At 41.5% G+C, this 27,652-nt stretch overlaps 3 protein-coding genes across 7 annotated transcripts in view; 2 read left to right on the plus strand and 1 right to left on the minus strand.

Moving 5' to 3' along the window:
* The window catches only part of si:ch211-230g15.5 (nascent polypeptide-associated complex subunit alpha, muscle-specific form), a 35,416-nt gene extending 27,660 nt beyond the window's left edge, over positions 1-7,756 (plus strand). For all 5 annotated transcript variants that reach the window (XM_036124944.1, XM_036124947.1, XM_036124948.1 and 2 more), the window contains 3 exons: positions 2,975-3,095; positions 5,121-5,433; positions 6,955-7,756. In XM_036124944.1, the coding sequence (XP_035980837.1) occupies positions 2,975-3,095; positions 5,121-5,433; positions 6,955-7,109 (589 nt within the window). In that variant the 3' untranslated portion in view covers positions 7,110-7,756. The remainder of the gene's footprint in view (positions 1-2,974; positions 3,096-5,120; positions 5,434-6,954) is intronic.
* A 2,707-nt stretch (positions 7,757-10,463) lies between these two features.
* On the plus strand, positions 10,464-12,831 carry LOC105916654 (claudin-11). Its single transcript, XM_012851225.3, has 3 exons — positions 10,464-10,689; positions 11,027-11,194; positions 12,572-12,831. Exons 1-3 carry the CDS (start codon positions 10,464-10,466, stop codon positions 12,829-12,831), a joined length of 654 nt encoding a protein of 217 aa, XP_012706679.2.
* Positions 12,832-16,198: 3,367 nt separating this feature from the next.
* Positions 16,199-26,466, minus strand: slc7a14b (solute carrier family 7 member 14b). The gene is made up of 7 exons (XM_036125032.1): positions 26,109-26,466; positions 24,043-24,279; positions 23,703-23,920; positions 22,247-22,393; positions 20,438-20,646; positions 19,579-20,363; positions 16,199-16,816 (listed from the first exon to the last, which is right to left on the minus strand). Exons 1-7 carry the CDS (start codon positions 26,407-26,409, stop codon positions 16,431-16,433), a joined length of 2,283 nt encoding a protein of 760 aa, XP_035980925.1. The 5' UTR covers positions 26,410-26,466; the 3' UTR covers positions 16,199-16,430.
* Between the last annotated feature and the right edge of the window lie 1,186 nt (positions 26,467-27,652).

Consider the following 27,652-nt stretch of genomic DNA (forward strand, 5'->3'; position numbering starts at 1 on the left):
GTGAAACCCAAAGCGAGACGGAGGCCGGTTGTTGTGTCGTTGCATCTTTTCTCTTCCAAGCAGCCGGACTAACCTGCCGGCTGTAGAAGCGCTGCTTATCGGAGCCTCTCCAGGCTTTCTGACCATCTTCTGAGGCTCCTCTTTAGATGTTGTCTGCTTATTTAAACCGGGTACCAGACCGTTTTCAGCACAAACTCTGACCTGAGAATCATTCTGGCATAAAATGGTCCTAAACTGCATCAGAGCGCAGCAGGCAGCCTGTTTTTCTCACTTATTCCAGGAATCTGAGAATCATTTCCTCACACTGACGGGTTGAACATCGTGCAGCGGCTCCATGCCTCAGCAGGGATTCCCAACCCGGGGGTCCCAACCCGGGGGTCCCAACCCGGGGGTCCCAACTCGGGGGTCCCACTACGGCTTCACTAGGAGGAACACTGCAAGTGTTTTTAGCACATGTACAGATTACTAACTGTCTAAAACAGGAAGTAAAGTGTTAGTTGTGAACAGCTGCTGCATGCAGAAACCGCCCCTTTAAAGTGGGTTTATTGAATCTAAAGTGTAAAAAAACAAACATCAGCAGCAGTTTTATTCTGTGCATTTTGTCCCTAAAACAGCAGAAAAACTCCCTCACCGAGCAGATTTTGGCTCCTTTCTCTGCAAACTGACACAAATGGAGCAACGAGACAATTAAAAACATATTTGGCAACATTTAGAAGGAAATGCATCGCTTCCTTATAGCGTTCGCTTGTTGTGTGAACAAAGATTGACTCTGATAAACCGTTTCAACATTTGATCGACGCATAATGTGTGACTGATTCTGTACAATTAAACTGAAAAACAGAAAAATCTAAAGAATAAAAAGCCTCGGTAACCTAGTTGTTGATGCACCTTTTGATTTAATTTAATTAATTTAGTTTCCTTCAGTTCAGCCCTTTGTTTCTAAATGTGGGATTTTTCCTCACATTTGCTCATTTGCATATTTTATCAGAAGCGATAAGAAGCAGGAGTTTCACAAAGTATCAGCAGAGGAGGGTGGAGGGGCCAGAAATTGTTCTCCAGTAAGAGTACCTCAATATATTTTTACTCAAATAAGAGTAAAAAGTATTCAGCCAAGCAATTACTCAAGTAAGATTAAACAAAAAGTATTCTGTAAGGCTACTGAGTGACTAATCATAACAGCTGATGATTTAATATTAGAAAAATATGTAATCGGACAGAAAAAAATATAAAGTTACATGTAAATTCTGGTATTTAAAAGACAAAAATGAAAAAAGTAAAGAATAACATAGTTACAAAACAAACTAATTCAGGCAGAAGAAACACTTTTCTAAATAGTTTTTTTCAACAGTAAACCTGAAATCAATGCTTACAGCAGTTAATGTATATCAGCATGTTAGAACAGTTCAAAGTACTTCCAATGACAATATCTACTGTTTACTGAACGTTCATCTGACCTCCATGAGGCTCAATGAGCTCAGCAGATAGAAAATAACATTAAAACAACAAAATAATAAAAATAAGAAGTCTCACTTTAACATAAACTCCAGGTTTTTATCTCTCTGGTGCATTTTTGGTTAAAACTAGTTTGTTCTTTATTCATGAAGTTACTCACAGCAGGAAGAGGAGCCAGAAATTAGAGAGTAGAGAAGCGATACTGGAGTAATAATATGACTGAAGTAAATGTAAAAAGTACAGAGCAGTAAAGCCAATCCTAAAAATACATTTTGTTCAAACAATTAGTAAATGTAAATTAGTAAATGTAACTGAGTAAATGTAAGTAGTTAGTCCGCACCTCTGGGTGTCAGTCAGGAGAAGCGATAGAAACTGGTCTGGGAGGCCAGCAGTAACCTTAAAGGAGCTGCAAGTCCTGCTTGTGTTGCACAATCTGCCGTATTCATGTGTTTGACCTAAGATTACAAAACCGGTTCTTTTCTCCCAAAAAGGAAACATCCAGACGTGACTAACGAGTTACCTACGGCTGCATAAAGTACATTTAACCCAGATTAACCCTGCTGTGCGTCCTGTTAACAGAGATCCACAGAGCAGATGATGGCGGCAGCATCAGGCCCTTCATCTGTCTGCCAGAAAACGTCTTTGTCAGCATCATAGTCCACTGAGCTATATTATACACTGGAGTGCTAATCACCGTCTGTTTGAACGAGTCGCTGTGAAGCCACCAGCCGCCATATTGGTACTCCCTATTCCCCCCCAGTAACTAGGGAATATGTGCGCTACAGCATCGAATAACGAGGATTTTCTCATGTTCAGGGGGGGCTTAAGACTTTTAAAATGTCAAATGCCATATACTTTTATGTTATGTTCTAAAACTATCAAGTACTGAGAAAGTCATGTGCTGAAATATTTTGCATTTTATTCATTTAAATATATATGTTTTACATTTATAAATATATAAATAACAATATAGAAAAACATATATTTACATATGTGTATATGTATATATATACATATATACATATACTTATATATACATATATATATATATATATTTAATATGAATAACATGTAAAATATTTCAGCACCTAATTTCCTAGTAGTTGATAGTGTTAGTACATCCACTGACTGTAGAATTACCTGTGAAACGTTTTCACACAGCCAGAAAAATTCTTGTTGTTGCAACCAAATCCTGTGGGATTCTGGGAGAGTAGGGAGGAGCAAGATGGCGGCCAGTGACTTCAGTTTGTCGGCTAAATCAGCATTCCAGTGTATTATATAGCTCAGTGTCATGAAATGCCTGTTAAACGTGAGGGAAGCAGGTTCTGGCCTCGCCTGCTGCTGTCCTGCAGCGCTGGAGACCAGCAGCAGCAGCAGCAGCAGCAGCGGCGCCGGCAGGATGTGGTTCTGTGGTACCTGAAGAGGCAGACAGGTGTTTAATGCAGAGCCGAGCCTGAATCAGAGCAGCAGAACCACAGCGTCTGGACTCACCTCTCACCGCACCTTTGGCTTTCTCTTTCAGGTTCAACGTCCGGCTGACGAAGCGCCTGAGGGCGCTGAGCGCCGGCAGCCGGTCGGAGAGGCCCCGCCCGGCTCTGAACCGGGCCGAGTCGGTACCAGGGAAACCGCTGCTGCTGCGCCTGGTAGGAACCGTCGCTCTAACCCCGACACAGGTGGAAAAGTGCTGAGACAGATACAGAACCGGTTCATAAAAATATACAGATATCATCTGCATACAAGAAAACCTTCACAGAAAAATCTGAATTTTGAGGAATCTAAAAAGGTTTTTGGTTCTTGGTGTAATAAGATAAGATAAGATAAGATAGTCTTTATTGATCTCACAATGGAGAAATTCACTCGTCACATCGGCTCAAACAAGAAGGTGCAGAGTAGGGAAGTTGCATTTAGTTATATACAGTGAGTCTTCATATATACAATGGATCAGAAAGAATACCAAAAAATACAAAAAAGGAAATAGGAATGGGCATATGATGTCTTATTTACATTCTTAGTGGTCTATATATATATATATATATATATATATATATATATATATATATATAAACATATCTATATACTTAAATATATACATATATCTATGCGCCTACATACATACGTAACTACGCGTATGTACGTGCATATACATTGTATACATTTGTACATACATACACGTGTACTGACTTATGTTCAGGTGTTGATAGCAGCAGAAGTCACTACATCAGGATTATTGCACGGGTTGTAGGACAGTGTATTAAATAGATTATTGCACATTAGTTATTGCACATTACTTATTAATTCTTTGGTCGCTCACACTTCCCAAATAAATTTGTGCAATTTTGACAATTTAACTCCCACAAAATTATGTTTTTAATTATTTAACTTTAGATAATAAATGGAGCAACTTTATAAATGGTTTAGATGCATTGTTCGAAGCCTAATTACCTCCCACTACTTTCAGCTAGAAAAAACACACCTTCACACTTTAAACAGGTCAGAGGACAATAAATAATTCAGCTTTTATGTTTTTTAAATAAAATCCCAGTTTAATTTTTGTTCAGCTGCTACATGAGCCACTCTACCTTTAGCTGAGGTCCTCCGGTCTTCTTCTACAGTGAAAACTTCTCCTCTGCAGCTGGGATCCAGCCTGAGATCCTCAACAGAGGAACGATGGGACGTTAGCGCCCCCTAGTGGTCCAGTTAGGACACAGCAGCACTAAAACTTATAATGTTCCGCTTTAACTTTCCTTTTATCACAGTTTCAGATTAGTTCTTAATATAAAACAACCCTGTGAAAGGTCTGCAGTGTTTATTCATGTTCAAAAATAATAATATAAATTAATTATTTTGCTTATTTTGATGTTCCTATTTTCCTCTCCTCCCTTCATACAGAATAAAAGGTGTTGGAGTAAAAATTAATAAATGGTAAAATTTAAAGGCAATTTATGTTTGATCAATCAATAGGTCTAATTAATTCTAATTATAATCAATTATAATTAGTCAGTTTGATTGAATTTAAGGACAAAAAACATTTTATAATATACAAGCAAATTATTTAACATATAGATTAAAAATTATAAGTAATAGATAAAGGTTACATTTAGTAAAGTTAATCATTTAAAAAAATTTAAAATATGAAAGGAAAGAGCAGAGTAATTTACATAACAGTTAATAAAAATAAAAATGTGCTTAACTAAACCACAAAAATAATTTAATGTTATTTTTCTGTTGCTTCTGTTATAAAATCATTTGTTTTTACATTTCTGGAAAATATTTTTCCATTCATGTATTATCTTTATATTTCTCCAGCATTGTGTTTTATATAGTCAATTGAAATTCTTGGATTTAGATTTATCCTAAGTTAAATATTTATGACTTAATTTCATTGATTTTTGTCATATTCTTGGTTTGCTAATACAATTTGTTTTGTTTTTATTACCTTTTTAGTGTTTACTTAAACATTTTAAATTGGGTTTTTCTGTTCATTGCTTGTTTATAAATGTTGTTTTCTTTATTATTCTCATGTTCTTCTCCCCTGACAATGTTTCAGTGTTAAATATTGACAATATTTAACACTGTTTGTTAAATATTGTCCCAAATTAACGCAGTTGGAGGTGAAATCAGGGCCGAGGCGCCCGTCTCTCACCCGTCTCCATCGTGTCGTCCTGCAGCCTCGCGATCTGTGGAGCGCCGGGCGCCGCGATAAGGACGGGAAAGAGAAGCCGGCGGCGGAGCAGAAGGACGAGGACGAAGACGTGGAGGCGTCCCCGCATGTCTTTGGCGGGGCGGAGGAAGACGACGACGACGGAGGAGAGGAGGACCCCGCCGTCGCCATGGCAGCCAGGATGGAGCGGCGGGCGGCCCGCAGAGCGAGGAGGGCGTCTGCGCCCGCCGTCTCGGCCTCCACGCCCACCACCACCTTCCGCCCCGCCCCGTCCCAGTGGAGCGTGGAGGAGGTGACGGCCTTCATCCACGCGCTGCCGGGTGAGTTCCCCCCCGTCCGCCGGCGTGGAACCGGCGCTGGGATTTACGCCCGCAGCTGTCGGCGGATGATGGAGACCCTCTGGCTCCAATCATCCAATTAGACGTTACGCAAAAAAAAAAAAAAAAAAACGCTGAAACCAAGCGAACGCTCCAACCACAAAGCGTCAGCCTGGTTGAGCAAGCAGCGAAACATCTGGAAGTCAGAGAGAGCACATCAGGCCTCTGGTGACAAACATCCATCAAACCTGACGCCTCCAACCGTCTTCCAGCTGCGGTTAAAGCGCCCCGGCGAAGTTTCACTGAACAGATCCGCTGATATCAGGATCTTCTTCCAAACGCTGGTTGTTCAGCTCCGTTTAGCCGCCGTTAAACAGAAACCAGGCGCGCTGCCACACACAGCTTCTTCACAGAGCTGATAAAAAAACAAACTATTTCTGTCCGGTAGCTCAACCCAGACCGGAATATAAAGCTGAATGTGAACAGAACCGATTTGGTCCAGGGGTTCAGTCTAAAATTATTCACATCTAACATCAAGTGTAGGTTAACCTGCGTCAGACCTCCCACTGTCATGATGAAACAAAGATGGAGCCGGAGTGGAAGAGCTTAGCGTGCAGATCTAACTCCCACCATCGCCGTACCTTAGCGCCAAACATCCCTCCAGAGGAGCTTCAGTCAGACCAGCTTTATGAGCGTCGTACCGGCGGCCATGTTGTTTTTAGAGAGGCTTCCTCCTGCAACCCTTCCAGACCACTGAGCTATATAAGACACTGGAGTGCTGATTTAGCTGAAAAACTGAAGTCACTGGCGGCCATCTTGCTACTCCCTACTCTCACAGAATCCCACAGGATTTGGTTGCAACAACAAGCAGTTTTCTGGCTGTGTGAAAACGTTTCACAGGTAATTCTACAGTCAGTGGATGTACTAACACTATCAACTACTAGGAAATTAGGTGCTCAAATATTTTACATGTTATTCATATTAAATATATATCTATGTATATAGAAATATTTGTACATGTATATATGTATATATATGTATACATATATGTAAATATATGTTTTTGTATATTGTTATTTAGATATATTTATAAATGTTATATATGTATATTTAAATGAATAAAATGCAGAATATTTCAGCACATGACTTTCTCAGTACTTGATAGTTTTAGAACATAACATAAAGTATATGGCATTTGACATTTTAAAAGTCTTAAGCCCTCCTGAACATGAGAAAATCCTCGTTATTCGATGCTGTAGCGCACATATTCCCTAGTTACTGGAGGGAAATAGGGAGTACCAAGATGGCGGCTGGTGGCTTCAAAGCGACTCGTTCTAACAGCGGCTATTAGCACTCCAGTGAATAATAGAGATCAGTGTTCCAGCTTTACCATTTAGGCTTCAGTCTTGTTTAATAACCAACATCAGAGTGGAAGAGTTTCCTGTTTTTTTTCCCACAATGCTTCAGATTAGCTCTAAATGAACTTCCAGCTTTGTTTACTGTTCCTGTTGTGTTCTCCGTCAGGCTGCGGCGACGTGGCCGAGGCCTTCAGGCTGCAGGAGATCGACGGCCAGGCTCTGCTGCTGCTGACCGAGGACCACCTGATGACCAGCATGAACATTAAACTGGGTCCTGCTCTCAAGATCTGCGCCCACATCAACGCTCTGAAGAACCAGTAACGAGGAAGAGGAGCGACGGCCGGGCAGACGAAGGCGGGGCGGGCGGAGAACCGAGGAACCTGGAGACTTAGGGGTTTATCTGGTCCCAGCGGGCCGAAGCTGACACCAAGGATGACAGAACAAAGTCACAAACAGAGGAAATGGTTGGCAGTTTATAATTTATGGCGTTAAAAAGGAGGCGTGGCCTTAGCGGACCGGAGCGGAGCGGAAACCCGGCGTAGCAGGAAACCTGGAGAGTTTTTGTACCTTTCTGTATATTTTACACGCCACTGGAGAGTGTACATTTCAAGCTATTTCATGAAGGATTTTGAACATTTAATATATGAAATTTGTCTATTTAGTTTTTTTAGAGTGTGACGTCAACGACAAATCTATCCCCGTAGCTAACATAACGTCAGCGTGTGTGTGTGTGTGTGTGTGTGTGTGTGTGTGTGTGTGTGTGTGTGTGGAAGAGCAAAAGGTGATAATCTGTAGAGTTTGTAAGCGCTTCATCAAAGTTGGATGTTTTCTATCAACATATTTCTGTGGGTTCAAAAAAAAAAGAGAGAAACCATCACTATCAGGGTAGAGACCGGTGTCTGCAGTCGTCACGTTTTTATGATATCCTGCTTGAAATTATTTAATAAATGAATAATTAATCAAACAGACTGACTGGTTGTTTAAAGTTCAATTCAATTGTCTTTTATTTATATAGCACCAATTAACAACCTGTCATCTCAAGGCTCTTTCCAAAGTCAGCTTCCATCAGATCCTCCAGGTTGGTGAGAAAGTTTCCTCTCTAAGGAAACCCAGCAGGTTGCATCAAGTCTCTCCAAGCAGCATTCACTCCTCCTGAAAGAGCGTAGAGCCACAGTGGACAGTCGTCTGCATTGTTGATGGCTTTGCAGCAATCCCTCATACTGAGCATGCATGAAGCGACAGTGGAGAGGAAAACTCCCCTTTAACAGGGAGGAGAACCTCCAGCAGAACCAGAGTCACAGTGGACAGTCGTCTGCATTGTTGATGGCTTTGCAGCAATCCCTCACACTGAGCATGCATGAAGCGACAGTGGAGAGGAAAACTCCCCTTTAACAGGGAGGAGAACCTCCAGCAGAACCAGAACCAGAGCCACAGTGGACAGTCGTCTGCATTGTAGTCTGAACACTACAGAATCGTCTGCATAAGTTATAATAAATCTGTTCCCTTTTATACTTTCACAAGGATAAAAAGTCACAATGGCAGGTGTTTTAGGTCTGAGCCATTTACTCTCACTCTCTGAGTTAATTAACAATAAATCAAGAATTAAGCCTTCCACGTTATTGTCTAAATCAAACTGTTCCAGGAGGGGGGAAAAAAACAAAAGTTATTTAGTGGAGTGAGGGTTAAATATTTACTCCTTTGTGAGGCCTGTATGCAAACAGGGGCCTGGTCTGAGCGTACTCTGGGCCCCATTATAGGAGTCATAAATTATGGAAGAATAGAAATTACTAAATTACACTATTATTTAAACATTTTTATTTTAAAAACTAATATCCAAAATATTTAGATATTTAGATAAATGATTTGTTTAAATAAAGCAAAAACAGAAAAGTAAAAAAATAATAAAATACCATGCAGTATTTTATTCATAAAATACTTTTTTTAAATAAGAAAAAAGGAATATTTTTATTTGCACTTACAGATGTTTTGAGTATCAATAAAGCTATATTCATAAATATTTTTTTAATTAATGAGATGTATTACAGTATATTTACATTTGGATATTTTATTATATATGTATTTATCTGTGTTAATACTTCGACTACTTATGAAATTTTCACTCAGATTTATTGCATTTTTATAATACATTAGATTTTAAACATATAAAATAGTATTTTACTAACAGTTTAACATAAAAATGTTATTATATCTTTTCTCCAGGGTGGACTGAATATAAAAAAGACCACAACATCTTTTTTTTATTTTATTTATTATTGATTTTTAATTCAGCTCAGGGTCAAATACAGACGGACTGCTTCAGTAAATGGCACCGAGGGTCCAACAAGGCCTGCATATTTCTGCTCTGACCTGACTGCAGGTCAGATTCCAGATTTACGCACATTAGGAGCCATTTCCAAACACCTTCATATTCAAAGCTTGATCGGTTCCAACAAGAAGGAAGTCAAAATGTGTCACCAAATTTCCAAGCCCCTAGTTTCAGATCAAATGCATTTAGTTTAGGATGTTCTGGGACAGGAACCAACGGGAGTTTAACATCAACCCTTAAAGCTGCAGCGGGACAAGCCAGATGTCGTCTGGAGGAACATTTCATGGTCAGTGAGCGCAAAGACTGAGACTTCAGCAGCAAGAAGCTTCTTTGGAGCCGTCAAGGAGAGGCTGCGTCATGCTGGGCGCTGATATGAGATGAATTTATTTCAACTTTCCTCAAATCGCCTTCTGGATGGTTCAAACTTGGACACGATCGGGTCTTCCAGCTGGAAATGTTCCCAACGCACATCCAAACCTGGATGAAGCAGGCTGCTGTCCTCTGGAACGACTTAAAGGTTCCTCTGTGCCCAGCTCTGCCCAGGAACGTGGCTAAATGTCAAAAAGCTTGTTGATGGTTACAAAACCACGTCATTTGGTTCATTTGTCTAAATATTACCGGGTGGGTGTCTATATATCTGAGCATTTATGGATCAGTGTAAAACTGCTTGGATGTTGGTGAAAATCCACCATAAAATCAAACTTGTGCCCCAGCGTCTTGTTTTTAAACCATATAATCCTGTCGTCCCACTGATAGATCAGATCAGATGAATTGTTTTAAAGGTCAAATTTCAGCCATGTCCAGTTTAGGATGGTCCCCTCAGCGGAGGCCTGCAGTGGGAGATCCACGGAGTAAAATCTGCTGCATATGGACTAAACTGATTTAAATTCATGTCTCGGAGTTCCTTCCTGAGCTTCAGCCTCCAGATTCCTGTCTGGATGAGCTGCTCCATCTCTCAGCTTCAGTTTTTCTCTCCATCTGGTTCAGGTTTGGATCTGGGGGTGGGGGTTATCGGTTTGCGCCACACCCTGAGATAAATCTTTCTCTTTCCTGTGGATGAAGCACTATAACGGGACGCAGTGCAGCAGCTCTATTAAGCTGAATTTCTGAAACCTTTTTATGCGTTTTCATCCGCTTAGAAAGGCGACACTTAAGCCAGTTAATTAAGAAAGGGGCGCGTTAAAATATTTTATTTTATTTTTTTTTATCGCTGAGACAGCACTTTAGTCGGGTTTTTATTCACCTCCGACAGGAAAATAAATATTTCACGACTAAAAGCCCTTAGAAGGTAAAACATCCGCTGATCATTGGTATTTTTTGGCACGCGTAAAGACGCACGGCGGATCTCCATGGCGCACATCTGCAGGCAGCTGCTTGGCATCGGCGGGAGCTGCGCCGGCTGGGTCGGGCTCATCTTCGCCACGGCCACCAATGACTGGGTCCGGACGTGCGACTACTCGGTGGCCACCTGCCTGCGCATGGACGAGCTGGGCTCCCGCGGCCTGTGGGCGGAGTGCACGGTGTCTCCGTCCCTTTACCACTGCTCCACGCTGGACCAGCTGTTCTCCCTGCCGGGTGAGCCGCTCAGCAGGAAACCTGCCGCTGATGATGATGTGTTTATCGCTGCTTTCTGATGATTTTGTGACGTTTTGTGTTTAAAAAAATACAACAATCATACAAGTTAGTTCACCACTAAAAGGTTTAACTGCCTTAATTCTGTTATTTAACGCGCAAACTACTGTGTGGACTTCCTAGTAGGAACATGAATAGTTGCGTCTAGATTCCAAACATATACGCGATACATTTTATAAACCCCCTCCTGCTGTTTCTAATCGGGCTGCGTAAAACCTGCCAGCCTCCATGTGAGGTTTGCTGTCAGCAGCGCTGTGAACAGATGCTTCTTCCCCGGCAGCGTACGTGCAGGTGTCCCGGGCCTTGATGATCGCTGCGTGTCTTCTGGGCGTCCCTGCCATCCTGCTGGTCCTCATGTCCATGCCCTGCATCCGGCTTCCCACCAGTTACCCCACCGCCGTCAAGAAGCGCAACACCCGGGTGGGCGGCGCCCTCTTCATCATCATGGGTGAGGACCAGCTGCCGTGGTGCAGGAGACAAAGCTGCTGGGGTTTGCAGAGAGATGGTTTTGTAAAGCCACAATGTGGAATAAGGTGCACTGCGCATATGAAGCCAAAATAAAAAACTTACCCTGCATGTAAAGATGCGATGTGGCAGAGAAGCAACAGCGTTACACGGTGGTGGCAGCATCATGCTGTGGGGATGCTTTGCCTTTTAGGAAGGTTTGCAGGATAACAGAGTTAAACAGGTCTGCAACCTGTGGCTCTTTACACCTTCAGCTTTGGCTCTTAGAAACTTTGACCAACAATGTGGGGGAAAACTGTTCAATGTTTCTAAATATAAAGGTAATTTAAAATTATGAGCTTTATGGTGCATTTAGTTCTGCAATATATGCAAAACATTTCCAGAAAGAAAGAAACTAATGGTGTATATAATATTTTACTGGAGCTAAATGAAGCATCTTCTTGTCAATAGGTTGCAAACGACTTGCTTTTTCATCATTTTGATCCCATTTGCCATAAAAATCAAATGTCCAACTGAAGAAAATGCATTAAATCTAAACATAAAAATACTGTTGGTTAAATAGTAAACAAAATTCCTACAGTATACTATAAAAACAAGCGCTTGTTTAAAAGAGGTGCGTAACTTTTGTGGCTCTAAACAAAAACTGTTTAGGGCAACAATGTCTGACCCCTGGTCTAGTCAAAGTCCAGAGCTAAATCCAAATGAGAATCTGTGGTAAGACCGCACTTTTCAGATCTTTGTCCAAAAACAAAAGGTTGAAAGCAATGTTTTTCCTCAACTTCCTGATTATGATTTTGTGCTGATATATAACACAAAAGAATCTGAAATAAATACTTCAGCTGCATGTTAGATTTATATCTGCAGCAATAAACATTTAGCCATAAACGACTTTAATTGGCAAAATCGACCAAAAAAGAACAGAATGGTGAAAAGTTGGCAGCAGCCAGTATCTGCCGTCTCCTCAGATCCTCCCTGTTCTCAAACCCAGCAGATAATTCTTCTTCTCCTCCTCCAGGGTTAAAATCAGTTCCAGCTTTTAGCAGACGGTAGTTTTTTTTTTTTTTGACGTAAACAGTTTTGGTCTTTGGGGACTTAAAGCTATTTGCACTGGGAGCAGATTGGAACCCGGCTGCGTAAATATTGCTTCATATAAATGTGTTTGAGGCGCCTCAGCGCGTTTGAGGCTCCCGGTCTGGATGCTCTTCCTCCTCCTGCCTGGATCCATGTGTCGGGTTCTGCTTCCTGGTGGATGAGACGGAGAGTTTCTGCCCTCCAGACAGCCAGACAGGTTCAGGTGTGACAAAAAAAACTGATAAACTTTCTCTTCTTTCTCTCTTTGTGCGTCGTTCCTGAGAAACAGCGGTTCTGGGTGCGGTGGCCACCATCTGGTTCCCCATCGGCGCCAACACAGAGAAGCACCTGATGTCCTTCGGCTACTCTCTGTACGCCGGCTGGGTGGGAGCCGGCCTCTGTCTGCTGGGCGGCATCATCATCCTGTGGTTCCTGGTGGCCCTCATCAGCAACCCCACCAGGGAGAACAGCTTCTTCTACTCCAGGCGGGGCGGCAGCGCCCGGGAGGTGGAGCGGCCCGCCAACCACGCCAAGAGTGAGCGTGTGTGAGCGTCTGTCCACCTGCTGGCTGAGCTTCAGTGTTTTATTTCTCCCGTGTCTCTAAGATAATCCACCACTGATTTAGCGTCTAGTAATCTTTAATCTGAAATGTATCTAAAAGTGTTCAAATCCCAGTCTGGGTTTCTTCTGTGTGGAGTTTGCATGTTCTCCCTGTGCATGTGTGGATTTTCTCTGGGTACTCTGCCTTCCTCCCAAAAACAACTCGTCCTCAGGTGTCTGCGTGGTTTCCTGTGTCTCTGTTGGACTGGTGAAGCCCAGACTCTGCATGGACGAGCAGCTGCAGTGCCTTTCTGCCCTGGAGGCAGAGAGTCCTGCAGGTTCTAGGTGTTTCTGGGCTTTAACGCGCCTCATACAGACGGCTGCAGATCAGAAAACACCTGCAGGTCAGATGTTAACCAGGTGTGCTGAAGCAGGGAAGCACCTAAAACCTGCAGGGCAGTCTGCAGAGGCGGCGCTAGACCAAATTTACCAGGGGGGGCAATGTTTTTTTTAATGGGGGCACTGGAAAAAAAATTAAATAATTAGGGCTATTCAAAAACAGAAAAAAAGTCTATTCAATTCTGACTAAAGATGATTTTTTTCCCTGCATATACTAGATAATATTTAACAAAAGTAAATAAAAAGACTAGTTTAAAAAGAAACATACTAAAGGAAAAGGATTGTACTAAATGTATGTTTGTTAGCGACGTTAGCTTGGAATCATTTCTAGAATCAGTTCCACAAACGACAGACAAACTAAATAATAATGGACTAAAAATTACAAGAAGAACTTACTCTAATCTCTAACTTGTATTCAGTCTCGTTATTTCTGTTTAATTAGCTGTTATTTTATTGTATTTCTCTCTGAGGTGACGTTTCTGGCTCATATGAGCTTCATTTTAATTCATATTGTGTTTTAACAGCATCTTCAGCTGCATTCACTGCAAAAACAGAACTAAAAATAAGTACAATTTTCTTTAAATGAGTGTATTTGTCCTTGATTTGAGCACGTAAATAAGATGATTTACCAATGGAATAAGATTTTTCCACTTAAAATAGGAACAATTCCTCTTCATCATCTTATTTGAAGTGCAGGATGTCTAATTATCTTGTTTTAGGAGCAAAGATACTCATTCCATTAACAGATCATCTTATTTATTGGCTCAAATCAAGGACAAATAGACTAACTTCAAGAATATTTTACTTGTTTTTAGATCTGTTTTTGCAGTGTTAAGTGTTGCACAGGAAGAAAATGTTGAAGATTTTTGGTTTTTCGCCTGCATGACCTCAGGTCCAGGCGGCTGAACTTGATCCTGTCAGGGAAATTAAAGGAGATCAGCAGAGGAAACACATTCAGGTCTTTTCTGTGGTTTTTAAAGTAGCGCTACATCGCTTCCCATGCTAACTTTCTTTCTCTGACATTTTAATTACTTTCCTCCTTTCTCTCCTCTTTATGAATCCTGCTCACACAGATTTTAGGTTTTAGTCAGTTTGTCACAGTTTTACTTTTTTATTCTTGTATCACTTTGAAAATTTGTTAAAAAAAATGTTTCTCTTGAAACGATCCAGCAATAAACGTTTAATTTTACTATAAAGAAATTGAGTCTCCGATTGATTTCTTTCAGCCAAAAATTTGACATTTATTTTTTTCACAACTAATAATAATACATTTTATTTATAATGCACTTTACATTTCAAATAAAATCTCAAAATGCTACAATAGCAGGGGATTAAAAACAGTTCCCAAAGAGTAATAAAAACAAAAAACACAATAAAACACCATAAAGGCAAACCTGAAATCATAAATATTAAAAGTCGTCCTCATTTTCCCACAAAATACTCAAAAAGGAGAAACTTTTTTTAAAAAGGTGGTGACATCCCAGCCTAGAACGTGCATATGTGTCATTATGAGACCCCAAAAAATCTAGTTTACTTTAGAGAATCATTTAAAAATGTTTCTATTTTTTACAAAGCACCAGAGAAACCTCCAGTTTTTACTTCTTTTTTGGAACAAACGTCCCATTTTCCTGCTGTTCAGCTTGTTATCGGTGGAATTTCTCACAAATTCTCTCATAAGATGGCGGCTGGACGACCAAAATGCAGATATCCTGGACCAAAGGTGAGTTTCCAGCAAAAGACGGCAATAAATCTTCTGACGGGTAACAAAATGGAAACAAAGTGAGCGTTGGGAGCCGGACGGAGGCGTAACAGAGGAATCTGATAGAAGAGAGAAAACCACGTGCTGGATGTGAACCGATGGAGACGAGGAGATGATGGAGACCCGTCAGAGGACCAGAAACCCAGAGCGGGTCGATGTTTTCTACATCTGAGCCAACCTCTGATTTATTTCCCCACACCGACTTCTACAGGAGCCTCTCAGAGACGCCGATTATTAGAATCTGCTGTTTTCAAGCAGGCAAACATCCCAAATATGCAGAACGCTGCAGTTTAAAGGCTGCAGCTGCCAAGCTGCTGATCCACAACATCTGAACGTTCCTGTGAAACCCGTCACTTTGGTTTATTCGTGCAGCACCGATTCACAACAAATATCATCTACAGCCGCTCTATAAACCGTATGGAGTCATAACCAGATACACAGAACCATGTTCAGTCCAGATTTAATGCTAATCAGTCGGTTCATTCAAATGGGTTCAGATTTACACCCAGAGCATTTGCAAAAGTATTCACACCCCTAGAAGTTTTCCATGTTTTCTGCTCCGGATTTTATTAAGGGATCTCTGAGTAGATACGCAGTGAATGCAAATGCCACCACTGATGTTTTTATTAGTAAGAAACGTTTTAAAACCAGGAATCATTTTCAGGAGTAAGTGGTTGTAACCTGAGCAGAGCTGTGTGAATACTTTTCCAAGACTCAACTCAATAGGATGCAGTCAAAGTCAGGTGACCATTCAGTACTATTTATTACAAAGACATCTATTCAAGGATACCCAGACGGTTGCATCGAGTCAGCAATCCCTCATCCACAGCAAGCACGTGGCGACAGGGGAAAGGAACAACACCCTTTTAACAGGAGGAAACCTCCAGCAGAGCCAGAACCAGAACCAGGAGGAGAATATTCAGCTTATTCAAGCATTCAGGAGGCCGACAGTCGTTTCCTGTAAATAAAGCAAACATCAGCTCACAGACTCGTTAAATAAAGAAACACTGGTGTTGTAGGAACCAGCGGCTGGTAGAAAAGTCTGAATTAAAAGTGTCTGTTAGGCAGATGATGAAGAAAGAATAGCTGGATGAAGCAGTCCACACCTAAACAGATTTATTCACACAAATAACGTAAAATATTTTAGTTTAAAAGTGTCCAGATTGGGTCTTTTAATGACAACCTGTTTAATCAGCAGTAAGACGTCAGAGTCTGTGACCTGTGACCTGTGACCTGTGACCCATGGTTCAGCCACTTCCTGAGTGGGAAACCGTAAACTAGAACACCATACTGATAAAATACTTCTGCTGAGGGATGATTTTTGGTGTTAAAAGCAGACTGTCGGTGTGTCCATCATCACATCCGTCATCATGGAGGAAACCAAGAGATCAACGCACTGGTTATAAATAAGAAAGTCTTTTTGCTCTGGGATCTCAGGATTTGATCGTCTTCAGTCGTCTTCGTCATCAAACCCAAAGTTGGTCCGTCCCCTGGACCTGCCTCCTCCGCCTGTGGCCGGGACTCCCGCTCCAGCCTGGTACCCGCGCTGACCGCCATCATCTTCACTCTGGCTCTGCCCGGGCTCCTCCTCCTGGCCCTCGCCCTGGTTCTGGTCCTGGTTCTGGTTCTGGTGGCGGTGCTGACTCTCCTCCGGGGCAGACCAGCCCTGGTAGGGCCGGTCGTCGGGCTCCTGGGGGTAAACGTCGTCGTCGGGGGCGAAGGAGTCGTCCAGGTTGTCGTCGTAGCGCTGGTAGGAGCTGGCGTGGGCCTGCTGCTCGCGGGCGTTCAGCTCCAGGGTGCTGTGCCAAACTCCGTAACAGCCGTAGATCAGCAGACCTGAGGACAGAGGGAACATCTCAGAGCCAGGACCAGCTGGTAGACGCAGCGGTTATAACTCGTTTATTTACTTAGACACGCCGTGTTTTAAAGAGATTATTGAGGTTTTGGTTTTGGCCAAAACAGAAAACTCAGACCCAGCAGTACGTATTAAAGCTGCTGCTTCAGCGTTAATGATAAACGAGGTCAGGTTGGTAAGGACTTCCACATGCCGATCCCTCACAGATATCAGGCTGTTTTCCTGGAGAAGTCACCTAACAACTCCTACTAGATGCTCCACAGGTAACCAGGAGCAGCGCCTCCAGGTACACCAGGGTTTCTTCCTGTGGATGTGTCCCTGCCCACACAGAGCTGCTTCACACACCGTCACTCAAAGAGGAACCAAAAGCTTCACTGTGTGAATATTTATGAGGAAGTTTGAGGTTCCAAAATGAAAATAAGTGAAATTGACAAACTGCAGGTGAATGAAGTCATTGGAAGAATAACCTATACACTAAATTTGAATATGTGCTAGATTTTCAATTTGGAGCTTTTTAAATAATTATTGTTAACCTCAGAGGGGTTAACAATAATTTCCATCTGAGATTCCATACCTGATATAAATTAAGAACAGCTCCAAAGGTATTCAGTGTAAATGCAAACTTTTGGTATCTGTGTGAAGGTAAGGCATCAAAGAATATTTTTCCAATTGAACCAATATTCCATATGTCACTATGTCTGAATTATATGTGATTAAACAAGAAAAAAAATCAAATTTTTTGAGTCTTGCCAAATGTTATTTCAGAATAAAGACCAAAAAACATCATGAAAATTTAGGAGAAGCCTCAGTCTTTATAGATCCACATCTTGACTATGACTGCAGCAAATCTGGACCGAATCAGTTAAAGCATATTTATTCCATAAAAGTTTTAGTGGGCAGTGTGAGGGCATGACAACTTATAATTTAGCAAAATGTACCAAAACTCTGCCAAATGTGTTTTTCCCCTAATAAAAGGGAATCTTTTTAAATAAAAGTGTTGATTTCCATTGTAGGACTCCTTCTGCATATAACAGAGACTTTGGTCACAACATTTACGCTGTAGATCATCGACCGTGTGCAGGGCAGTTTGTAAAGGGAAAGCTCTGTAAAACACCTCCGTTACACATGGAAAATGAATGCCAACGTTAGAAAAACAGGTTGTTGGATAGATATGATTCTTTTATTTCTGATGATTCCAGCCATTAAGCCGGAACAAGAACATATCTGTGTCCTGAAGTATTTTCCGGGAGAGTCAAGATCCATGTTTGATAAACCTTTGAAAGGCATCTTCTGTGTTTAAAGTACAGCAAAACTGATAGTATTGGTGAAAAAACATTTTTAGTGACGTGTTTCAGAAACATTAAATTCTCCTCCTTCGGGGGATTTATGGAAAAAATAACTGAGAAGATGAAAAATGGATGTCGCCTCTCGGTACCGGGCCGGTCGGGCTTAAGGGGAAAGTGAGCTAATTTTTCCAACCTGGAACTCAAAACTCTCAACTTTTGAGTTTGTACCATGTGGTATTTTTATAATTTTAGCTAATTCCTTTCACTGTGACATTTACTACCAATGCTATCTCATGGTTATGCTAACTTTTACTCTTTTTAAAATATTTCACTTTTTGTGCGATTGTTTGGCTGTTCCCATTGAAATCAATGCAAATTGATACAAATTCCTTCAAATTCTTCACATTCTTCAAATTCTTCCAATTCTTCCAATTGTTCTAATTCTTCAAATTTTTCAATTTTTTTCAATTTTTTCAAATTCTTCCAAATTCTTCAATTTTTTTTATTTTTCAATTTTTTTCAAATTCTTCAACTTTTTCAAATTCCTTCAAATTTTCTTCAAATTACTTCAACTTTATCAAATTCTTCAAATTCCTTCAAATTTTTCAAATTCCTTCAACTTTTTCCAAAATCTTCAAATTCTTCCATTTCTTCTAATTCTTAAATTTTTTCAAATTCTTCAAATTTTTCAAATTCTTCAAATCTGATTTCAATGTTTTTCAGCTACTTTTTGTCTTCTGCATCTTCTGCTCAAATCATTCTGCAGATTAGCATTCTCACTTGCTGTTACGCAGGAACAGCTTTTTCTAGTTTAACATATTTATTTCTCAGTATATGAACTTGTTTGGATTTACAAATAAACCTTATTAGATCATTTATGAATTTTAATATAATGCCTGAATCCACAGCTCATACAAATATATTTTACCAATACCTATAAACCTATAAAAGTAACGAATTCAGTATCCATCCTTATTCTTCATCACAAAACCCATCACAATCTACTCACATGCAATATTTGGTAAAGTGGCAGATTTAAATGGCCATTCATGCTAATTCTGAATGACAGTAATACATCTGCCCCGTTAATTAAACTTGTCCTGCCTCAGATAGTAGCAATAGTACTTCTACCAACAGGATCCACATTGTTGTTTCAGACACAAGTAGAGGTAAATGTTTGACTCCGCCCACATTTGGATATGCCCTAAAATGCATGTTGGAGTCAGATTAACCTATTCAAACTCTCATGACCTTAAATAGAGAGGTAAAAAGACACTCTGAGTAGTATAAAAATAGGAAATATGATCAAGCTTAATCTCGCTAGTGAAAATACTCATGCCTTACAATCTAAAGTCGATTTACAATGATTTCCTCTTTGTATTATACAGCTTGGATTGTAGAAACCCATTTTATTAATTGCCGATGCACCATTACAAGTCTAAAAGATTTGAACTCACCTATCAGACACCAGATAGTGAACCTGGCCCAGGTGAGCGCGGACAGTTTAAGCATCAGGTAGCTGTTCACCAAGATGGCCGTTGCAGGAACAAAGGGAACGCATGGTGCCATGTAGGGCAGCTTCAGCTTGCTCTCTGGCTGTTGTATGATGAGAATTAAGAGCTTCGCCAGTGATCCCACCATCAGTGTGGCCATCAGGCCTGAAAACACCGCTCCGGCTCCTGAGCCCTGCTCTACACCAAATATGATGGTGGACCAGAAGAGAAAGGACATGAAGAAGAGGGACAGGGTGCATCTGGTGACTATCCGGCCAGACGCAGGAGTTGGGCGTGCTGATGAATCAGGCATTCCCAGCCGCAGTCGCAGGGTGTAATAATGACCACCTAGAAGTCTTTTCATCAGAGAGGCGGGTCCGGTGTGGAAACCAGCGTCATCTCCCTCCCCCTCGGTCCCACCAGTGTGGTAGGAGGAGGACCCCTCTGGATCCGAGCCGTCCATCATGATGTTGTCATCTTTAGTAGGTCCGTCACCAAAGTCCTGATGCTTGACGTCGTCCACGTCTTCCTCTGAGATGAACTGGTGTGTGTCGGTGTCTTTGTCGGGCTGGTAGCGCAGTAACAGCACACACACGCTGACGAGGGTGTAAGCCAGCAAAGTGCCGATGGACATCATCTCGATCAAGTCCCGCAGGCTCACCAGGAGAGCGAGAACGGCTGCAAAGCTCCCCGACACCACGCACGCCAGGGCAGGAGTGTGTGTGAGCGCTGAAACATGCGTCAGGAACCTTCAGGTATAGACACAGAAACTACATCAGCTTCTATCATCGGTGCTATGACTGTGCTTTGATTATTACGTCACCTGAACAACAGTCCATCGCGGGCCATGGCGTAGATGACCCTGGGCATTGGGAACAGGGAACCCAACAGGGAGACGGTGAGTCCAGCGATGGAGCCCACAGCCACGGTGTACTTCCCCCACATGAAGCCGTGCACAGCAAACATCTCCATGAGCGGAGCCGAGCCATCGATCAGGTTGTAGGGAACCATGAGAGTCAGGATCACACTCACCTAGAGTAAAAACAAAAGATGTTGATAGTTAGAGACTAGAATGTCACTCCAAACTACTTAGAAACAAGGACCAGGCAGAGGTCAAGAACAAAGAACATCGAACGACTAAAGCCAGGATTACCAAAGAAAGTGAGACTTTGAAGGTTAAGGCAAGATCAAGGCACCGACTGGTCCACACCAACTCAGAGAGAGTCCCAACATCTGGACACGACCAAAACCACAGAAGGTTTCAAGGCCAAGTCAAGACCAAGACTAGAGTGTCACAAGACCAAGACTTTAGGGAGATCAGCCTAAGTTAATTCAAAACCAGATTGTCCAAAATCAACTCAATATCAACATTTCAAGAGGAAGTTAAGATCAAGAAAAAGCCAAAGTCAAACTTTTTGGAGTTCAGACCAAGTCAAGATCAAGACCAGAGTCTTCCAAGTAGAAGGTCAGTTCATTATTCTTAGAGTCTGAGACCGATGAAAACCAAGATCAATTCCTGAGGGGTTGAGACCAAGTCACAATCAAAACTGAAGTGAATTAGGACCAAGACAAGTTCAAGAGTTTAAGTCCTCAACACCTGACTAAGACTCCATGGTCGAGAACAATTTCAGACCTGCATTAGAGCAGCAAACACGTCGGCTTTGAGCTAATTTCTTAAGGAATAAAACCATCCAAACCAACTTGGCCCTACGTGGAAAATTACCCACTAAAACTAATAACCAGTGATTGCAATAAATAGAAAAGGAGTCTTTAGTCACTATGGTGGTATTTTAGCTTCTTAGCAGAATTGTTTAGCTCAGCCACATTGAAGATTTTAAGCATCTCAATCAGCTCTAAATCCAGACTTTGATTCGGCCCGTCTCCATTTTGTTTCATTTTTTGAGACATTCAGAGGTGTTGCTGTGTTTTGGATAATCGTCCTGCTGCATAATTCAAGTGATCTTCAGCTTAAAGTCGTGAACTGATGCAGGGAGGACATCAAGGGACCTGGAGGAGGTTTCATTTGACCCAACAGTGCTGTAAGGTATCGTATTTAACTGGAGAGAAAGAGGTCCATGAATGGGAGGTGAGAGGAGCAGAATCCAGACAGCGGTGCAATGCGAGAGAAATACAGGTTCTGATGCTGGCAACTTTCTCTATGAAATAATTCAAAAAGAGATTAAAATCTGCAAGTGTAAAAAGAGTTGTTGAAGGAAAAGATGATGAAACAATGTTTTTGATTGTGTCAAAGTGAATTTTAGGTCTTTTTTCCTTGTAATTTGATGGGATTTGCAAGATATTTGGTTCAGGGATTCTGAAGCCGCTCCTTTAAAGAGCTGATAAACTCGTTAATATAAAGTCTAAGAGACTTTTAGGTTTGGCTAAGATGATTATTTACAGCAGACCCACTTAGTGCCCACATAACAGCAGACCACAAATTATAAAAAAAATAAAATTTCTTAAGTTTGCAGATTTCCTCGTCAATAATATTGTCAAGCTCATAATATACCAATTAAACACACATCTAAAGGTTTTAGCAATGATTAATCACAACAACCAGCATGTTCAAGCTTCCTTTCAGGAAGAGACGATGCGTCTTTGTTTTTTTAAAGATAGACGTCTGTGTACTGACCGACACGTAGGCGGTGAGGCAGGTGACCAGTGAGGCGGTGATGGCATAAGGGATGGATGTGTTGGCATTTTTTGCCTCCTCTCCAGTCGTGGCGATGATGTCAAAGCCAATAAAGGCGTAGAAACACGTGGCTGCACCTTGCATCACCTAAACAAGAAACATAGCAGAGAATTTAACCTAACGCTCACCCGTGTTCCTAAAATCTATCCGGTTTTCTCTCTCGTTCGACTAAAATACTCCTCAATACAGATCCAACAGGCTCTGAATACCAGACTCACTACGGTAGAAAATAATTAAGAGTTTCTGTGATAATATCCGGTACCCTTAAAGAACCATAACCACCAGTTCCTTGATGGAAGAGATGGTCATTTAAGTGTTTATTAGCCAATTAAAACCAGCACAAATTTATGAGAATCTGAAAAACCTAAAGATGGAATAAAGTTAAAGTTACAGAAATCCCTCTGGTGTCGTCTGCAGATCGAACAGAGAGACCAGACGACTGGGGAGGAAGCATTTCACAGAGGTGAGAAGAAATAAGACAACGAAGAGCTTTAAAGTATGGAGGAGTATGGGTGAATGACTGAACTGTAGTGTGAAGCGCTTTGCAGGTCGTCAAGACTAGTTAAAAGCGCTATACAAGTACAAGCCATTTACCATTCCAGTGATAGAAACAATAAGTTACAAATGAGTGGATGAGAGTAGATGTTTAGATTAACATAAGCTGTTGAGATATGGAGACATTTGGACCGAAACCATAAATTCTGTTTGGTTACTGTCAGGTTTATGGAAAATTCAATGTAAATAAGGTATTAAATCATATTCAAACAGATTCAAACAGGACTAAAGAAAGAGAGTAAAGAAACTTTGACTATTAGGTACAACCGGGTGTCATCAACGTTGCAATGAGTTTTAATATCGTCTCACCTGAGAACAGAATATATATCATAAACACAAATGATATAGGTTCTAAAACTATATAAGAATATGTATATTCTTATATAGGGGTCTCCACAGATAAATAATATTGTAATTTTTAAGTTGTACAAACTGAGTACATTCAAAGAAATGTGAAAACCAAAGTTTGACTTAGACCCATCCAGAATTTGGAGGAAAATGGTAAAAAACATTTTTTTTGCTGAGTTTCTGTTCCAAATCCAGTCGGGTGAACAGTAATAGATGGACCAAATGGAGACAATTAATTAGCTTTAAAACATGACAGGCAGTCCAAGAGGGCTGGATACAAGTTGAGAAGTTTGTACATGAAGGGAAATTTTAGTCTATTATTTACAATCAAGTTAAAAGCTCACCTGGAGGCATTAAAAGCAGCAGTTTAAACATTTCCTCTTGCACATAATTTAAGTTCTAATCTTTCTTTAAGCTGTGTAAAAATGTGTTTTTATTGCTGCTTCTGCTGGAACCTGAATCAGTCTGAAACGGTAAGCTGACGGAGTCTCACCCCCGACCAGCCGTAGGGCAGGAACCTGCCGCCCTCCCAGTTGCTGGCGGACAGGAAGAAGAGCCCGGCGATGATCATGAAGACCCACACCACCAGGTTGACCACGTTCAGGACGTTGTTGAATCCCACAGAGTTCCTCACACCGAGAGCAACGATGGCGGTGACCAGCAGGGCGATGAACAGGGCCAGCAGGTCGGGGTACGTGTCCTCACCCTTACCTGAAACACAGGTGTACAAACAGCTGTCAGAAAAGGCAAAGCCAGGTGAAGGAGACATCATACGCGTATCTGGACTGGATGACAGCCAACCACAGCATCTAATCTACGCTCATCACACTGACCCAGTCCTCGGAGCGTGCCCAGGTGTGTTATCATGTAGTTACTGATGCTGTGATTGGCCAGCGAGTCGAACATGCTGCTGAGAGCCGACGCCCCCGCCGCCGTGCCGATCAGGTACTCCAAGATCAGGTTCCAGCCGATGAAGAAGGCCACAAACTCCCCAACTGTCACGTAGCTGTAAGTGTAGGCCGAGCCCGTCGTTTTGGGGACCCGGACCCCAAACTCTGCGTAGCAGACCCCTTTGAGGAAAACACAGAAACGTGGCGGTAAAAATGTTGCTGTTGGATGAGTCTTTAGAACACATTTAATAACTGGAAGGTTGAGAAGAGAGAATCTGAGGAAACAATCCTGAAAGATAATTAGGTTATTTTTATGTAATCAGGTTAGTTTAGCAAATAAAAATCTAGAAAACGAAGATGGAAGAAATCTCTCCATTCCGTCTGCTTTCTGCTTAACGATCTTTATAGATGGAAACTAATTTAAATTCAGCAATAATGAAGACCTATTATGTTTCGTGGAGAACTCTTGTGTTATTGTAACTGTGATGGCGCTGAGGGATTTTTGCTATAAGTGCTAGTAAAAGCTAACCCATCCTGAAGGTTAAAGCCAGGATTAACAGCCGGTCTGTAAGCAAGTGGACACTTTGAATTGGGCAATATAATATATTTTATTGAGATTTTAAAAAATGGGCAGAAGTTGTCCGAGGAACACGTGCTGAAATAAAACTGTTTTCAAAATTTTGGGTCAATAGACTGAAAACAATAATATGTACAAAGATTGAAAATGAACGAGACAATTGTACAGATGAATACAGTAGACATTTATTTATTTATCTAATTTTTTTATGATTCTAAAGATATAGTACAACAGGCTCCAATATTATGGTCAGCAAAGAAATATTAGATAACAAGATGGTGGAAAAATGTAATAAGGCCCGTGTCACGCTGGGATTGTTTATCCTATCTTGTATCTTTACAGTCATGTCACCAAAGCAGAAGCAAATGATTTTTCATAACTATAGGTTTGGACATAATAAGATTAAACTGTTTCAGAGAAGAAAGGAAATAAAAACAACACAGAAGAAAACTAATTTCCACTTATTGATGCTGTTTACATTCAACTTAGTGGCAGTGGTACCGCAGCACAGCTAGCTGTTATAAGAAGTTAGAAAAGCAGCAGATTAAGATTTAAGACTTAGACCTAGCTCCTGACAAAATAAAACTAACTCTTGCATTGATGTAGCAGACATACATAAAATAATAATATAGTAGTAATAAAATACTACAAACTAAAACTGCATCTCCACTTGTCGCTTTCTTTACATACAAGCTAACATTAGCATGATAGCACAGCTAGCTGCCACAGGAAGCTAGAAAAGTAGCAAATTAAAAATATTAACTAGCATTCTCATAGCAAACATAAATAAAATAATAATATAATTGTAATAAAATACTACAAATTAAAACTGCATTTCCACTTGTCGCTTTTCTTTACATACAAGCTAACATTAGCATGATAGCATGGCTAGCAGCCACAGGAAGCTAGAAAAGTAGCAAATTAAAAATATTAACTAGCATTCTCATAGCAAACATGAATAAAATAATAATATAATAGTAATAAAATACTACAAACTAAAACTGCATCTCCACTTATCGCTTTTGTTTACATACAAGCTAACATTAGCATGATAGCATGGCTAGCAGCCACAGAAAGCTAGAAAAGTAGCAAATTAAAAATATTAACTATTATTGTCATAGCAGACATAAATAGAAAGACAACATGGATTCTACACTTATTGTTGCGTTATGCATAACGTTAGCGTTAGCACAATAACACTGCTAGCTGCTAGAACTTTGGAAATTAGCGACGCAAGATGTGAAAATACCATCAAACAAATTCTGAGAAATGGTTTGATGTTATTTTATTTGTGCCTTAATTTTATTGTTTTTAATTTATTTTTCTATTACTATTATTTTTATGCCAGGCTTTTTGTAATTTATAAAAGTCCTCCAGTCTTCTGACTTTATATAAAACTCATGAGTTTCCACCATCTTTGATAGCCGTTTACCTGACAGTATGGAGGCCACCGCTGCGATGATGAAGGACAGGATGACCCCCGGCCCGGCCATGGCTTTGGCGACCAGCCCGGCCACCACGTACATCCCCGTACCCACGCAGCTGCCCACGCCAAGCGACACCAGGTCCACAGTGGTCAGGACCTTCGCCAGTCCCACAGCGGACCCCTCCGCCATCTCGGTGAGGTCGTCTGCGCCGTGGCCCATGGAGCCCACGGGTTTGGTCCTCAGCAGGCGGGAGTACATGCCGTACCAGGCGTCTCCCAGCGACAGCCGAGCCAACCACGCCGCCATCGCCTCACCTGGTTCTCACCTGCTGCTGTAAACGGCCTTCACAATTAGCGCGTCATCGTTTGAGGCTCATCCGGACCGTCCCCAAACCCGCTGCCAGATGTTTGTCCCAGAATCCAGAGCGAGGCAAGAGAAGCTGTGAAGATACCAAACCATGAAGTGAGGTAAATGTAGAGAAACTCACTAAATGCTCAGAGAGATTTCAGATTGAGGTTGCAGGGACTGAGCGGTTCTGCTGGTATTCATTAAAAGCGGTGCCACATTCCTGAGCTGGCTCCAAGAGTCGGCTGGTTTCAAACCCAGAAACCTCCACCCAGCTGTAAAATAAAACTACGTCTGTTATCTCTCCTGCCTGCAGGTCTGGGGTTAATTTTCACTTTTATTTCATGTCTTTTGCTCCATTTTTAGCCTTTTATCGGCTCGATTTAACGCCTTTTTATTCTTTGGATTGCAGCTGTTTCTAGTGGACCGGCTCTACTTTTATCATTGCTGGTTGTGTTGCAGATGTTTTTAGTTTTAGTCATTAAGGGTCAAAGGTTATTGCTTGCTGCTTCTTAAGTGGTTAGAACCTAATTTAATGTTTCAGGACGGCCTGTTTGTATTTGTTGAAAGGTTTAGAACGGCTTAGAAGCTGGAAAGTCCAGGATGTGGAGAACACAGACTGATTTTTGTAAATGATAATAGTTATAAGCTAAATGTAAAACATTATTCTTTATGTAATAAACGCACCTTTGTGGTAAGATCCCTACTGAAACAGTTTTTTATGGGCCGACACCTTTGCTGGTGTTTTAAAACCAGCAGCAGATGGACAGCTTGGTTCTGCCTTCAGGCCCCAGCAGGCCCAGCCGGTAACCCTGATCTGTTCTCCTCAGCCACTAGAGCGAGACTCCCTCTCTGAAACATTAATGACCGCCGTGGATCCGTTTTCACAGCGGAAAACTACAACAAACCAACTTCTGCGTCTGTCAAACTGCAGCTCTTCCCTCCGACAGGTGAGTCCAGCCAAAAAAACCCAAACACCTGGCCGAGCTCAGCCGGTTGGAGCGAAGCCTGATCGACGCTGCAGGTTTGAGGCAAACAGCAGCGTAAAGAAGCACACCTGAGCGCCCAGGTGAGATACTCACCTGCCGCGGGTTCCCCTCCTCCTGCAGGGTGTCTGCGGTCCTGTGCGGCGCTGCAGGAAGCCAGCCGCTTTAAATCATGCTGACCTGCCGCCACGTGATCAGAACGCTGAAATATTCAGCAG

Source organism: Fundulus heteroclitus, chromosome 21, assembly GCF_011125445.2.
Source record: "Fundulus heteroclitus isolate FHET01 chromosome 21, MU-UCD_Fhet_4.1, whole genome shotgun sequence".
In the NCBI taxonomy this organism is placed as follows: domain Eukaryota; kingdom Metazoa; phylum Chordata; class Actinopteri; order Cyprinodontiformes; family Fundulidae; genus Fundulus; species Fundulus heteroclitus.

Coding starts and splice junctions, on each gene's coding strand:
- LOC105916654 (XM_012851225.3), top strand. CDS start 10,464: ATGGCGCACATCTGCAGGCAGCTGCTTGGCATCGGCGGGAGCTGCGCC. Junction 10,690..11,026: donor CCAGCTGTTCTCCCTGCCGG/GTGAGCCGCTCA, acceptor CTTCCCCGGCAG/CGTACGTGCAGGTGTCCCGG. Junction 11,195..12,571: donor CGCCCTCTTCATCATCATGG/GTGAGGACCAGC, acceptor CCTGAGAAACAG/CGGTTCTGGGTGCGGTGGCC.
- slc7a14b (XM_036125032.1), bottom strand. CDS start 26,409: ATGGCGGCGTGGTTGGCTCGGCTGTCGCTGGGAGACGCCTGGTACGGC. Junction 23,921..24,042: donor GGGCACGCTCCGAGGACTGG/GTCAGTGTGATG, acceptor CCTGTGTTTCAG/GTAAGGGTGAGGACACGTAC. Junction 16,817..19,578: donor CACTATCTGGTGTCTGATAG/GTGAGTTCAAAT, acceptor CTCTGTCCTCAG/GTCTGCTGATCTACGGCTGT.